Source organism: Phocoena sinus, chromosome 15 (assembly GCF_008692025.1).
Source record: "Phocoena sinus isolate mPhoSin1 chromosome 15, mPhoSin1.pri, whole genome shotgun sequence".
NCBI classification, from domain to species: domain Eukaryota; kingdom Metazoa; phylum Chordata; class Mammalia; order Artiodactyla; family Phocoenidae; genus Phocoena; species Phocoena sinus.
Window position 1 is genome coordinate 71,742,463 of NC_045777.1, and position 13,783 is coordinate 71,756,245.

General features: G+C 56.6%; 2 protein-coding genes across 3 annotated transcripts; both read left to right on the forward strand.

Annotated features, from left to right (window-relative positions):
- Window positions 1–660: 660 nt before the first annotated feature.
- Window positions 661–7,247, forward strand: MAPK3 (mitogen-activated protein kinase 3). 2 transcript variants are annotated; one of them, XM_032606377.1, is made up of 9 exons: window positions 661–838; window positions 1,880–2,062; window positions 3,888–4,077; window positions 4,253–4,369; window positions 4,669–4,783; window positions 5,149–5,280; window positions 5,441–5,550; window positions 5,646–5,800; window positions 6,656–7,247. In XM_032606377.1, exons 1-8 carry the CDS (start codon window positions 666–668, stop codon window positions 5,766–5,768), a joined length of 1,143 nt encoding a protein of 380 aa, XP_032462268.1. In that variant the 5' UTR covers window positions 661–665; the 3' UTR covers window positions 5,769–5,800; window positions 6,656–7,247. The 2 variants fall into 2 exon arrangements, with proteins under 2 accessions (XP_032462268.1, XP_032462269.1); XM_032606378.1 differs by having other exon boundaries at window positions 664–838; window positions 1,885–2,062.
- Window positions 7,248–7,389: 142 nt separating this feature from the next.
- On the forward strand, window positions 7,390–13,527 carry GDPD3 (glycerophosphodiester phosphodiesterase domain containing 3). Its single transcript, XM_032606379.1, has 10 exons — window positions 7,390–8,063; window positions 8,340–8,382; window positions 8,618–8,753; window positions 8,846–8,891; window positions 9,054–9,172; window positions 9,252–9,341; window positions 9,661–9,794; window positions 11,388–11,447; window positions 11,548–11,599; window positions 13,329–13,527. The coding sequence occupies exons 1-10, from the start codon at window positions 7,925–7,927 to the stop codon at window positions 13,464–13,466; spliced, it is 957 nt and encodes a 318-aa protein (XP_032462270.1). The 5' UTR covers window positions 7,390–7,924; the 3' UTR covers window positions 13,467–13,527.
- The last annotated feature ends 256 nt before the right edge of the window (window positions 13,528–13,783 follow it).

Sequence of the window (13,783 nt, forward strand, 5' to 3'; positions counted from 1 at the left end):
TGAGGCCAGGTCCCTAGCCCACTCAGATAGGCCTCCTTCTGAAAGCCATTACGCTGGGAGTCTGGAAGCCTGGGTTTTCCAGCTCTCAAGTCACCTTGTCCAGCTCAGGTTTCAGTTTCCTCATCTGTGAAAAGCACGCCACATCTGTGAGGCATCCATCTCCCACCGCCACTGTGAAATACGCATTGGATCACTTAGCATCGGGCCTGGCTCCGGGAGGCCAAACTCCAGCGGGCTGGTGAGGGTTCCCTTAAGGTTCCATCTCGAGGCCGAGGCCCTGGCCACTCCTCCGGCTGAGTTGGTCTGGCGGGGGCAGCGGGGCCACGTGGCCCGGTCTTGGTCCCCGGTCCAGCACTCATTTGCTGGGTGGCTCTGGGTGAGGTCATCGGGCGGCCCTACTGGTCTGCATTCGGGGGGAGGGTCTGGACAGTCTCAAGATGGTCCTGGGGAGCTTCTAAGGTTGACTGGAGTAGACGGAGCCGACAGGTGCCAAGGACCAGGTTCCTTAAGCTGGGCGCGGGGTGGTGGGTCACGTGACGGGGACGGGCAGGGGCGGGGCCTGGAGCGCCAGGCTCCGCGGGTGACAGGGCGGGCGGGAAGGGGCGGGGCCTCGGGCGGGGCCGCCGGGGGGAGGCAGGCGGGCGGGCGGGAGGGGAGGAGTGGAGATGGCGGCGGCGGCGGCGGCTCAGGGGGGCGGGGGCGGGGAGCCCCGGGGAACTGACGGGGTCGGCCCGGGGGTCCCGGGGGAAGTAGAGATAGTGAAGGGGCAGCCGTTCGACGTGGGCCCGCGCTACACGCAGCTGCAGTACATCGGCGAGGGCGCGTATGGCATGGTCAGGTGAGGGGCGTTCTGGGGGAGGGGGCGTCTTTGGGGAGGGGGCTGCGAGGGAGGGGGCAGGGAGAGTTGTTGAGAGCTCTCTGGGCCTTGGGGACTGTTATCATCCTGAAGAAGCTGAGGCTTCAGGAGGCTGGGGAGCGTCCCAGGGAGAGGGCCTTTGAGTGCTTTCTGGGGGAGGGGGCGCTGCGTAAAATCTAAGGAGAGGGGGCTTGGGAACTTTGAACCCACCATTCTGTAATAAAGGGAGGGGCATCTGAGTATATGTGGGGGAGCTGTGGGGGCCTTGGGGGTGAGAAGAGAATTAGTCTTCTTGGGGAGGTAACATCCTTAGTGAAGAAGGAGTGAAGGACCCTTCACTGGGAAGAGGAGCCTTGGAACACCCCCTCAGTGAGGCTTGTCAAGGAGTTTGGGAGAAAAGAGCAGAGCTCAGGGCTAGGCAGGGTGGGGTGGGGCTTTGGGCCTGGGGCCAGGAACCCAGTGAGCAATGAGGGGTCCAGGAATGCCTTCCTGCAACTTTTAGGAGGGGTCTGTGAGTTCTCCCAGACCCACTGGGTGCTCTGGGCCTTTGTTCATCTGGGAGTAACTCTGCTGTCCAGGAACCTCCCCCTGACACCCACCCCTGCCCTGCCTATCCCTTCTCTCCAGTCCCTCCTATGATTCCCTCCTTCTCACTGTATTTACCTCACTGTATGTCCTCCACACCTCCCAACCCCTGGACCTGCCTTGGGTTGAGGGAGCCCATCCTGGGAAGGGGAGGATGAGGGGTCAGGGCAACTAGAATGGAAAGGGTTGAGGAGAGGGGAAGTCAGTGATCGGTCAGTCTCTTCCTCTGTTTGTGAAGTCACTGAAGGGCTGCCTGGCTGGTCCCCAGCTTTCTCCCTGGAGATCCCAGGCCTTCACAGCAGGAAGGAACCAGCATTGTTTATAACTGGCCAGAGCCTCTCCTGCTCCCTCCCCTCCCTGCCAAGACCTGGGTGGGGCCACCGGGCCTGGACTCCCCCTTTCGTAAGGCCATGCCAACAACATCTCTGGCCCTCTCAGCTCAGCTTACGACCACGTGCGCAAGACTCGAGTGGCCATCAAGAAAATCAGCCCCTTTGAGCATCAGACCTACTGCCAGCGTACGTTGCGAGAGATCCAGATCTTGCTGCGCTTCCGCCATGAGAACGTCATCGGCATCCGAGACATTCTGCGGGCACCCACCCTGGAAGCCATGAGGGATGTGTATCCTTCACCTTGGCCAGATGGCTGGCCAGGCACAGCCTCAGAGCTGGGCTGGGTGACTGTTGGCTTGTTTTCTGTTTCCTCCTTCCCTACCACCCTCCAAAACAAACCCAGTAAAAGAAACTTTCCAGCAGTAAAGAGGCCACAGAGTGTAAGAGGACGACGGGGAGGCCTCAGATGAGTCCTGGCCTGCTGCAACCAGGCAGTATGGCCCTGGGCAAGTCTGTTCTCTGAGTTCTGCCTCAGTAGGGGGTTGGGCAAGATGGTCTCTATGGGAGCTTTGTCTTCTGACATCTGCAGTTCTCTGATGAGATCCAGCCTCTGCCCACAGTCAGTTTTTTTGTTTAACAGACGGTGATTCTTTCTCCTCTGGGTCCTCAGACTGGAAGGGAGGCAGGAAGGAAGAAAACTGCCCTTTTTGGAGGGGCTACTATGAGTCTGGTGCAGTGCAAGCCGAGTGCTTTGACATTTCTTATTCTAACTCCCAACTGCCCTATAAGATGGTTCTCATCAGCTCCATTTCAAAGATGAAGCAACTGAGACTCAGAAAGCCTCAATAAAATCAAGTGCTTCTGTTGCTACCTCCTCCTCTCCCCCAAATGAGAACCTGTCCTCTCTCTGGGACTTCCCGCTCAGAGCCCCACCCCAATCCCCTGTGGACTTGCACCTTGCCCCGGGAGGGACAGCCTTGCCTTTGCTGCCCACCCCCCATATTGCTTTCCTAGTTTGTTGTCCACTTCCTGCCTGGCTCAGTGAGCAGCTTATAACACCCATCACCTCTCCCCTGCCCCACCCACCCCAGCCAGTTCCAGTCCTCCACCCAAGAGTGAGGATTAGTGTTGCACCGTTTGCAGCTTCCACCACAAACCGAGGGCAGGAAATCTCCACACTCACCCCCAGCTTGCCGTGTGACCTTAACCAGGTCACTGCATCGTGTCGGGCCTCCTCATCTTTAAAACAGCAGGGTTGGTCCAGGTGTTCTCAGAAGGCCCTTTGGAGGCTGATTCTGAAAGACAGCCCTAATTTAGTCTTCCAGAAACAAACCACGTGACATTTATTTGTTTATTTATGTGTAGTCTTTTTATCTTAGAATATAAAAGGACATTTACTCCTCTGTCTTTGGATGTATGGCCAAGCACCCTGAGTAGGAGCGTGCAATGGGGAGTTTCTCCTCATCGTCTTGCACAAACCATTCCCATAATGCAGGCATTTATTTTTAAGCAAACATTTATTGCATGCCAGATGGTGTTCATACATTATCTCATTTAACCTTCTCAAGAGCCATGCGGCTCAGGCTTTTATAACAGCAGTACTAGTTCATGTTTGCCGAGCACTTACAACATGCCAGGCACTGGGCTGGCTGCTCTGCATGGGTCATCTCTCTGCTAATCTTCACAACCACTTTCTAAAGAACAATTTTTTCCCCTTTGCAGATGAGGAAGTAGAGGTGCAGACACGTTGAGGCCATAAAGCCAATGAGCAGGACAATGGGGATTCAGACACTGGCAGGTGAACTCCAGAGTTAGTGCTCTTAAATGGGACATTCTCCTGCTTCCCACAGTTGAGTAGCCCTATTCTCCCAGTAGGGAAACTGAGGCCACAGAACTGAAGTGCTTTGGTCAGGGTCCCTGGCTGAGAACCGGCAGAGGCCTTGAGCCCAACTGCTAAGTATGGGCCTTGCCCAGCTCATGATATGAGTTGGCAGATCTGTTGAGTCCCAGGGGCATCAGCTGGAGGGATATGAAGCCTGTTCACCAAAGGCTCTTCTTCTTAACCAAGTGCCTCTCGCTGCCCCCATCTGGGGGGTCTCTGGCACCAACCTCAGCTACATTGTGCAAGACCTGATGGAGACAGACCTGTACAAGTTGCTTAAAAGCCAGCAGCTGAGCAACGACCACATCTGCTACTTCCTCTACCAAATCCTGCGGGGCCTCAAGTATATCCATTCCGCCAACGTGCTCCACCGGGATTTAAAGCCCTCCAACCTGCTCATCAACACCACCTGCGACCTTAAGGTCAGAGAGTTGAGGGCCGGTCTCCTCCTACCCCTGGGGTCTCAGGCTTGCAGGTGCCCATAGGTAGGAGAGTATCGCAAGCAAAGGGAACAGCATGGGCAGAGACGCGGTGATGTGATTACTTGGGCCCAGGAGGCCTTGAGCACCGAGCTCAGTAGCCTGGGTTGCATTCTAGATCTGTGATTTTGGTCTTGCCCGGATTGCCGATCCTGAGCACGACCACACTGGCTTTCTGACGGAATACGTGGCTACACGCTGGTACCGGGCCCCAGAGATCATGCTTAACTCCAAGGTAGGGGGGCCACCCACCCCTGAAGGGAAGGGGCTGTGTCCCACAAAGCCCTGGAGCCGCCTCTAAGCCAGGCAGTGATCCCCATGATGCAGGAAGTCTACCCCCAGGCCTTGTCACATTATTCTGGTCCTTGGGCTCTGGAAAGAAACTGTGGATTAGCTCCTCTGGGCCTCTGCCCTCTGCCGCCCTGGCTGGTGTTGAACCTAGGTTGGGGGTTGTGGGTAGGCGCACACATCAGGGTTGGCTCAACAACAGGTTGAGGCTGGCCCAGGAGCCCACCACTTTCTCCTCCTCCCCAGGGCTACACCAAGTCCATCGACATCTGGTCTGTGGGCTGCATTCTGGCTGAGATGCTCTCCAACCGGCCCATCTTCCCGGGCAAGCACTACCTGGACCAGCTCAACCACATTCTGGGTGAGGGGGGACTGGCCAGCTGAGTGGGAGGGAGATTTCTTTAGGGTCAGGGTCAGTGAGTCTGTGGGAGTCAGGTCAGGGGGACGACCATGTGTGGGGCCCCTACAGCATTTCACAGTAGTTCACTGAGGTATAGATACTGTCCCCATTTGATAGATGGGAACAGTAAGGCTACATACACCCCATGCTTAGGAAGTGCTAGGGCCTGGATTTGAACCTAGGGCTGCCCGAATCCAGACCCCTTGCTCTTCACCACCATAGTACTGGCTGGTGGCCTGGAGCAGGTTGGTGGAGGCTCTTGTTCCTGGCGCCTTCTGTTCCCAGAAGGGAGAGATTGCTCACCAAGTCACCTGCTTTACCTACAGGTATCCTGGGCTCCCCCTCCCAGGAGGACCTGAATTGTATCATCAACATGAAGGCCCGAAACTACCTACAGTCTCTACCCTCCAAGACCAAGGTGGCCTGGGCCAAGCTTTTTCCCAAGTCGGACCCCAAAGGTGAGAGAGACTTGGGGGCTGGTGTGTGATAAAAACCGGGTGTAGAAGAAGGTACGTGGGCCCAGTAGCTACCTGGGCCTCTGGACACAGAGAAGAAAAGCAATGCTTCTGGGAGCTCCTCTGACCTTCCCTTTGACCCCTGACACCTGCGCTTCCCTAGCTCTTGACCTGCTGGACCGGATGTTGACCTTTAACCCCAACAAACGGATCACAGTGGAAGAAGCACTGGCTCACCCCTACCTGGAGCAGTACTACGACCCAACAGATGAGGTGGGCCAGCCACCAGCAGCGGGGCTGGCAGGTAGGTGGATGGGTGGGCATCCCTCAGTCCCTGTCCTGAGCCTCCCCACTTCTTTGCCACCCAGCCAGTGGCCGAGGAACCTTTCACCTTCGACATGGAGCTGGATGATCTACCCAAGGAGCGGCTGAAGGAGCTCATCTTCCAGGAGACAGCCCGTTTCCAGCCTGGGGTGCTGGAGGCACCCTAAGCTGGACAGATGCCTCTGCTCCCTGGGGCCTGGTGAGTGCTCCCCACCACCCACGCACAGATTCACCCTGAGACCAGGGTGCCCAGCATGCCTCCACGCAGTCACAAGCTCGCTCACGTCCATGAGCCACGTGTACGGTGGCAACAGAAGGGCCAGCGCCTGCCTCAGCCACAGACCTGTGGTCACCCAGCCCCACATGTCTCCCACCTGTCAACACCCTGCACACTCCAGCCCCAGGTCACTGAGGGCCCCCTCTCACCCATCTGAGGAACGGAGCCAGGCTTTGGCTCCCCCAGGATGGGCAGAGAGGCAGGTGGGGCAGTAATTGCTTTGGGAGGAGCCGGCAGCATCCGGCCTGACCCACATGCCAGGCTTTTTCAGACCTGGTGTCCAGGTCAGCAGTTCCCATACCTTTGGGGGACCCGGCTGGGGCTACCGCCACCCACACTGCTCTCTGTCCCTCCTCTAGTTTCCTCTCTGTCTCTGGCCAGCTGTGGCCTGATAGCAGCAAGGCAGACACACCTGGGTTCAAAGCCGGGCTCTGATACTCAATAAGGGCTGTGTGATATTGTGCAAGACACCTCACCTTTCTGCAGCTCAGTTTCCTGGACACAGTCCTGATAATGAGAGCAAACACCTCCCGAGCACCAAGCATTGTTGTAAGAGATTTGCATGTATTAACTCACTTAGTTCTTATAGCAGTACCTTGAAATGGGTACTAATGTCATCCGCATTCACAGATGAGGAAACCCAGCCGCATCACACTCACCGTGAGGCAGGCGTAGAGGCCAGGCTGTGAGGACGAAATGAGGGAAGTGGAGGTCGGGGCTCTGGCAGGTCCGCTCATGGGTGCTAATGGTTCCTTTCCTGCCTGCCTTTTTGTTTAGGCCCTGCCTCCTGCCTGCCCCTCCCCTGCCGGACTGTTAGAAAATGGACTCTGTGCCCAGCCCAGACCCCGACAGCCCAGGTCGAGGCAGAGGGCAGGCCTGGCCACCTCCCTTTGCTTTGCTCAGGCATCCTGCTTCAGGCAGGCCAACGCGCCCTCCCCCCTCACCTGAGGACCCGAGGGGCTCAGGTGGCCCCAAAGCAAATTCCCCTCTGCTGCTCTGCCACCGTTTGCCCGGCTCTCCCAGTCTCTGGTAGTTCTGGAATTCAAGGGCTCTGGCTGCCCCGGGACCTACTGAGGGGCAGTGGGGGAGGGACATGGAGGACACTGAGTGGGGACTCAGGGCCAGCCCTGCCCCACTCAGCCCATTAAAACCCCACCCCATTTTCCCTGAAGGAACATTCCTAAGGCTCAAGGACTAGTGTCCCTGAGGAGCAGACCTAAACCCTCCCCCACAAAACTGCCACATCTAACGTCCCCGCTGCTTCTGTGTGTGGGTGAACAGAAGTGGAGGCGGGGCACGTGGAGAGCCCAGTGCCCCTGCCCACCCCGTGCCTGTATCTAATATATAAACATAGAGGTGTGTCTATGGATGGCCCTGGCTCTGTCTGTGTTCGCCGATGCCCTGACCGTAATCCTTGCTGCTTTGAGGACTGAGTCTCCAGCCCCGCTGCTTCCCACCTGTGGCTTTACCTGGAGCTGGTGGCCTTTGGCTCCCCTGCTGGCCAGGGTTGAGGCTGGGAGTGTAAGGAGTCCCAGACTCCTAGACGGAGTGGGGTCAGTCTCCCCCTTAGTCACTATTCTGTCCTCACTCTAATGGCTTCCTGTTTTATCTGGCTGGGGGTGATTCTGGAGTGACTCAGGGACACACTATACACCCCCGGCTTCTCTGGAAATGGCAAGGGGTGGCATGTTACATACCCTGGGCGCACATACCAGTGGGAAGGGGGAGTGTTGTAGCAGAGCTGGTGGGGGGCGGGGGGGGACTTGATTCCCCAGTGTGGCCACGGAGAGAGGGATTCTGGGGTGTGTGAAGGGCCTGGGGGTACGCGGGCCAGAGCTGCCTGGCCTCTACTCCTGCCTCTACCCCAACCCCAGCTGAGCCCTGCAGTCTGGCCTCAGGCCAGAAGCAGGCTCAGCAGGTCCCAAGGGGTGTGGTGGCAGCCGTTGGTGGAGCCAGCCTACATCAGCCGGGCAGTCAGCGAGGCAACACAGCCCATCGGGAATGGCTCAGCTTGCGGCAGCCAGGGCCTGAAGCAGCGGCGCGGCCATGAGCCCTCTGCTGTACTACGCCCTGCCTGCCCTGAGCAGCTATGTCATGCTCTCCATCTTCTTCCTGCGCCGACCTCGCCTGCTGCATGCGCCGTGGGTTTCAGCCTTCTGTCCCCGCCTGGGGGCCCACCGGGGAGGTGAGCTGAGCTGGGGTAGACGGGGTGGGAGCTTCTGAGGATGGAGTGAGGATAGCAAGGCAGGTGCCAGGGTGGACAGCAGAGAGGGGTAGGTCCAAAGGGCAGGATGTTAAAGGAGGGCAGAGTTCGAGGTGGGCGGAGAGCCGGGTGGCAGGGCAGGATGTGAACAGGGAAGAAGAGGCTGCTCAACCCGGCCTGCCTGGGGCTGATGAGGCAGGGGGCGGGGCCAGGGGGCGGGGCCCGGCCGCGGGAACCCACCCTGGATGCCCCACACAGGATCTGGAGAGCGCCTGGAGAACACCATGGAGGCCATGGAAAAGTGAGTCCACCTGCCTGGCCAAGCTGCCGGGTAAGGTTGTGCCAGCTGTGCGAGGCGTGACGCTAAGGGGCGCCGTTCGCTTCCTGCTCTGGGTGACTGGAGCCCCCTGGAGTCGTGCAGGGCACAGCCTGCACATCCGGCCAGAACTGCCTCACGTTCCCCTAAACATCCCCACCGCCCTGCTGTCTGGTGCATCCCCTATCCCTCGGCCACTCACTGACCTTCGCTCCCGTAGCGCCGTGGCCCAGAGAGCCGACCTCCTGGAGCTCGACTGCCAGCTGACTCGGGATGGCGTGGTGGTGGTGTCACACGACAAGAACCTGTCCCGCCAGTCAGGCGTGAACAGGGATGTGGGCAGCCTGGACTTTGAGGTGGGCCTTGCCCCAGCACCCCAACCGTGCCCAGAGAACCACCGTGCCTCCACGCGTGACTCCTGGTGACATGCTCCCTGCTCTCCCTATAGGAGCTGCCCCTCTACAAGGAAGAGCTGGAGGTTTACTTCTCCCCGGGTGAGCGTGTGGGCTGTCAGCGCCGGGCTGAGCCAGCTGGAGTGGGGTCACGGCCTCAACCTCCTGCCCTCTTTTCCCCTTTGGGACCCATGCCTACCCCCCGGGCTTGCAGCCCCCCACCCCAGCAATCCTTCTCTGATCCTTCTTCCCACAACCCCTCAGGCCACTTTGCACACGGGTCAGACAGGCACATGGTGCGTCTGGAGGACGTGTTCCGGAGGTTTCCGCGGATGCCCATGAGCGTGGAGGTCAAAGAGGAAAATGAAGAGCTCATTTGCAAGGTGGTGCTGTGGGCAGGGGTGGGCGAGGGCCCAGGGCTGGATGGAGGCCTGACTCCCCATCACCTCCTCCTCCTCCCAGATAGCGGGCCTGGTGAGGCACTATGAACGCGATGAAATCACCATCTGGGCCTCGGAGAAGAGCTCAGTCATGAAGAAGTGCAAGGCCGCTGTGAGTCCCGTATCCCTCCCTGCGCCCACTGCCCCTCCCAAACGGGCTTAGGCCAGAGGGGTCTGGGGGTTCTGCAGGAGCCCTGAGCAGGGTCTCCAGGGGTGGGATTTGGAGAGCGGGGGAGGTGGGGAAGGTGTGTGAGCAAAGGCATGCCAGAGGGACAGGAGCGGGCTCTGGCCTTGGAACGCTGGGCCAAGATGTGGCTTTGATCCTGCAGGTAGTAGGGTTTCCTGAATGTTGAAAACTCTGCGGCCCAAGCCTCCTCTCCGCTTCCGCAGGAGCAGACTGATCCCCTTTCTCACTTGCCCTTGGCTTCCAGAACCCTGAGATGCCCACCGCCTTCACAATAAGCCGAGGATTCTGGGTGCTGCTGCTCTATTACCTGGGGCTGCTGCCCTTCATCTCGATCCCTGAGAGGTTCCTCATCTCTTTCCTGCCCACCATCATCAACAGGTACCTACAGGGTCCCCGTCTCCCTTCCTCATTCTCCCCCAGACTTCTGTCCTCAAAAACACCCCCCTCCACCCTACACCGGAAACTAAAACAACATTGTTAATCAATTATGTTGCAACATAAAATTAAAAGTTTAAAAAAAAAACAAAAAACACCCCCCACTTCAAACCCCCTTGTGCAGGGTCCCGTGTGGAGCAGGAGATCCAGTGTCCCCAGCTCCCTGGCTACCCTCAAGGATAATCTCCCATCCGGGGTCCTTTGAAGACAGTGGTCTCACCAAGCATTCATGAATACTAAAGGGGACACGAACCCCCTGAAATCCTATGCAAATATGCGTTGATGTGGGTGGAGTTTTAGGACAAGGGTTCATTTGTTCATCTAGTCATCCAACAAAGAGTTATTGAATGCCTACTCTGTTTCAGGTGCACTTACACTAGTAAATAAGACCAATGTGGGTGGGGAGAGGCCCTTCATGAGCTTACAGTCTGGGTGGGAAGACAAATATTTATTAATTACAGCATCACTCTGATTCTCAAACAGAAAGGCAAGCATTTTCCTGCTTGGGGACAAGGATTAACAAAGTAACAGCTGGGCAAAGTATCAGGAATTTGGATACTTCACCAGCTCTCAGGCCAGGACCCTCCCTTTGCCTTCTGAGACCTCCTCTGTGGCGGCCCCAGTGCTTTCTGCTCCCCTCTGTCGTCCTGAGGGAAGCTCCCAGCCAACCCCCATCATCCCTTGCCACAAAGAGATCATTATACTACAAACTTGGTATACCTAACTTTTTATACGGGGTTTGCAAGGTGTTTTCACATCCTTTAGTTTATTTGAGCCTTACCTTGCAGCACCCTCAGGAGATAACAGGAATCATGACCCCCATGGAGAATCTGAGGCTCAGAGAGGTTCTGTAATTTGCCCAAGGTCACACAGCAGAGCCTGCCCTGGGACACTGTGAAAGCCTCTAAGGTCACCCCGGGATTTCCCTGGAGGTCCAGCGGTTAGGACTCCACTCTTCCACTGCAGGGGGCACGGGTTCAGTCCCTGGTCAGGGAACTAAGATGCCGCATGCCTCACAGCACAGCCAAACAAAACGAAACAAAACAAAAAACGACAATAACAACAACAACAAAAAATTCATCATTAAAAAAACATAAATAAAGTGACTCTGGAGTGGAACAATTAGGGACAAGTAGCCGACCGAAGAATGGTCTCAGGAAGTTGGTCAGGCCTAACCAGGAGGACCTCTAGCTGCGTATACGGTTTGGGAATCAAGCTGGGTCCTGGCCCTGGCCCCACCATGGATTTGCTGTGTGACCTCGGGCAAGTCACTTTAGTTCTCCAAGACTCAGTTTCTTCTTCTGTAAAACGGTGAGGGGAGGGGCACACCCTCAAAGCATGGAGTCAAGGATACCGGAGTAGGAAGTCACTGAGCAATGGGTGACTTGTTCCTCTGGGCAGCCGCAAAGGTTCTTCTAGAGGGAGTAGGGTTATACGGGTTGGGGCGGGGGGGGGGGGGCGGTCACTACCACCCCCACCCCACCCCTGTGACAGAGAGAGACCCAAGGGCCTGACCACGACACCACCTCTCCACAGGACCTACTTCCCATTTTCCTGCTCTGGGCTGAATCAGCTGGCGGCTGTGGTTTCCAAATGGTGAGGTGGGCGAGAAGGCTAGGTGGAGGGATCCCACAGAGACCCGCCCTTCTCCTTAGTCCCCTCTCATCACAGCCTTTGCTACCCCGCCCCCCACCAGGCTCATCATGAGGAAAAGTCTGATCCAGCACCTGGAGCAGCGAGGGGTGCAGGTGAGCAAGTGGGTTGTTCACAGTGTGGGCCCAGCACGACATTCCAGTCACAGCTCTTTTATTAACTGGCTGGGTCACTTGGACAGATCACCTTCTGAGTCTCAGTTTCTTCATCTGTAAAATGGGGATAATGATATATTTAATTCTTCTGGATATGTAGCCGATACTTAGTAAGGGCTTGATAAAGGCTAGCCGTTAGATAATGATGATGTATTGAACTGTCCTGATCCCTGATGAGAGGGGCTGGGAAGAGACCAGAAAAGGGGAAGACCAGCCCAGGCCACCCCCCCTCCTCCAACCTACCGAGCATCAGCTCTGACCAGGTCATTTAATTAGCAAACCTTTGTTGGGAACTGAGTGTGTTGAGAACACAGTTCCAGGCACTGTGGTCCCGGGGAAGGAGCAGGGAGCTTACCATCAGGGGCAGAGGATGAGGAAAAGCAGGCATCGCAGGGGCAGCCAGTGGACAGAAAGGAAGAAGAGTGCTGTGGTCTATGGGGTCAGAGAAGGCCTTCTAGAAGCAGTGAGGAGCCGGCTGGCAGGGAGGGGAAAGAGAGAGCATCTCAGCAGGAGGCTCAGCATGTGGGAAGGTCACGAGAAGCAAGAGGCCAGCAGAGGAACTGAGAGGGGTCCCACCAGGCTGCAGTCTGGAGGAAGTGGCACCAGGGGAGCTGGAGAAGGCAGGAGAGGCTGCGGCAGGCAGCCTGTGAACCTCAGTAAGGAACCTGGACTTCAGCCCAAAGGAGAGGGAAGCTTTTGAGGGCCTTAAGCAGGCGAGAGACCTGATTCAATTAAGCCTTGTCGAGTGAGGGTCACTCTGGCCACCACGTGGAGAAGGGACTGTGGGGGCCAGTGTGGAAGCAGAGGCTCACTAGGCGCCTGATGCCACTGACAGGACTGAGGCGTAGGTGGCAGCAGCGGGGATGGATGGAAGGGTTAAGTCACAGACAGGCCGGACTCGGCCACTGATTGGATGTTGGGGTGAGCAAGGCATGGGGATGACATAGCTCTTTCAGGTCAGGCCTCCTGCTCCACGGTCTTCACCGTAACACTGGGAGGATAGACCATCACTCTCATTTGTGAAATTAAGAAACTGAGATGTCCATCCAGTGACTTAGCCCAGGGTACAAATACCAGCTCAGCCTACTTCAGTGCCCACAGGAGAGGACTCAGAAGGCAGGGAAGATGTAGAGCAGCAGGATATGGGCAGGCTGGGAGGCAGGCTGGTAAACATTCCACTACCAGCTGTCCCAGGGGGAAAGAAACCCCTTGATTTGAACATTAGGTAATTTCCCTGTTGTATATACTCCCACCTTGGCTAATTTCAGGCTACCAACATGAATTCACAGAACAGAGTTGGGAAGAGATGTGTGGTGTGGTAGCACACCATTATATACTATTTCCGTCTTATACATTCGATAGATGTCGATAACCTCCAGAACATGGGTAACAGTAAAATGTGGTAAAATAATTAGGAAGTGATGAGTTTTGAGTATTTATCACCTTTGTTTTTAATATAATTTATTGAATTGTATGTTTATGTAATGTAATACTTAATAATGACTGTATTTAATAACCAGTTTTCAAAATTCCTGAAAATGTGACAGTCAGCTCCAGCATAGCACTGCTGGGAGGTCTCCACAGAGGAGGAGAGCTCCCAGCATCTGGATACAAGGGGAAGCGCTAGGTAAACTTGTTGGGAAACTACAAGCCCCTCCCTCCCCACTAGGTGGTATTTTGGTGCCTTAATGAAGAGTCAGATTTTGAAGTGGCCTTCCGCCTGGGGGCCACTGGCGTCATAACTGATTACCCGACAGCCCTGAGGCGCTACCTGGACAACCATGGACCACCTGCCCCGGCCTCCTAACCCAGAGGTGCTCACCCTCTCCTCTATTTCTCTTCCCCAATAAATGTATTCTTTTCAGTCACGTCTTTGTGCTTGGGGAGTCGGGGAAGGTGTGAGGGGTTATATCCTAGAAGACTACGAAGATGGCAGCTTGTGGCAGAAGAGGCCAGCTGAGGGCTAGAGTCTGAGGCCCTAACCACCCTGACCCACTGGTTCTACCACATTCCAGACCCAGAGTAATGCCACACCCTGTGCCAACCTGGCCTCCACTCTCCTCAGGAATGTCCCTTGCAAGGCCCCCTGCCCCTTCAGAGCCACAGACAATGGTTCCACTCTCC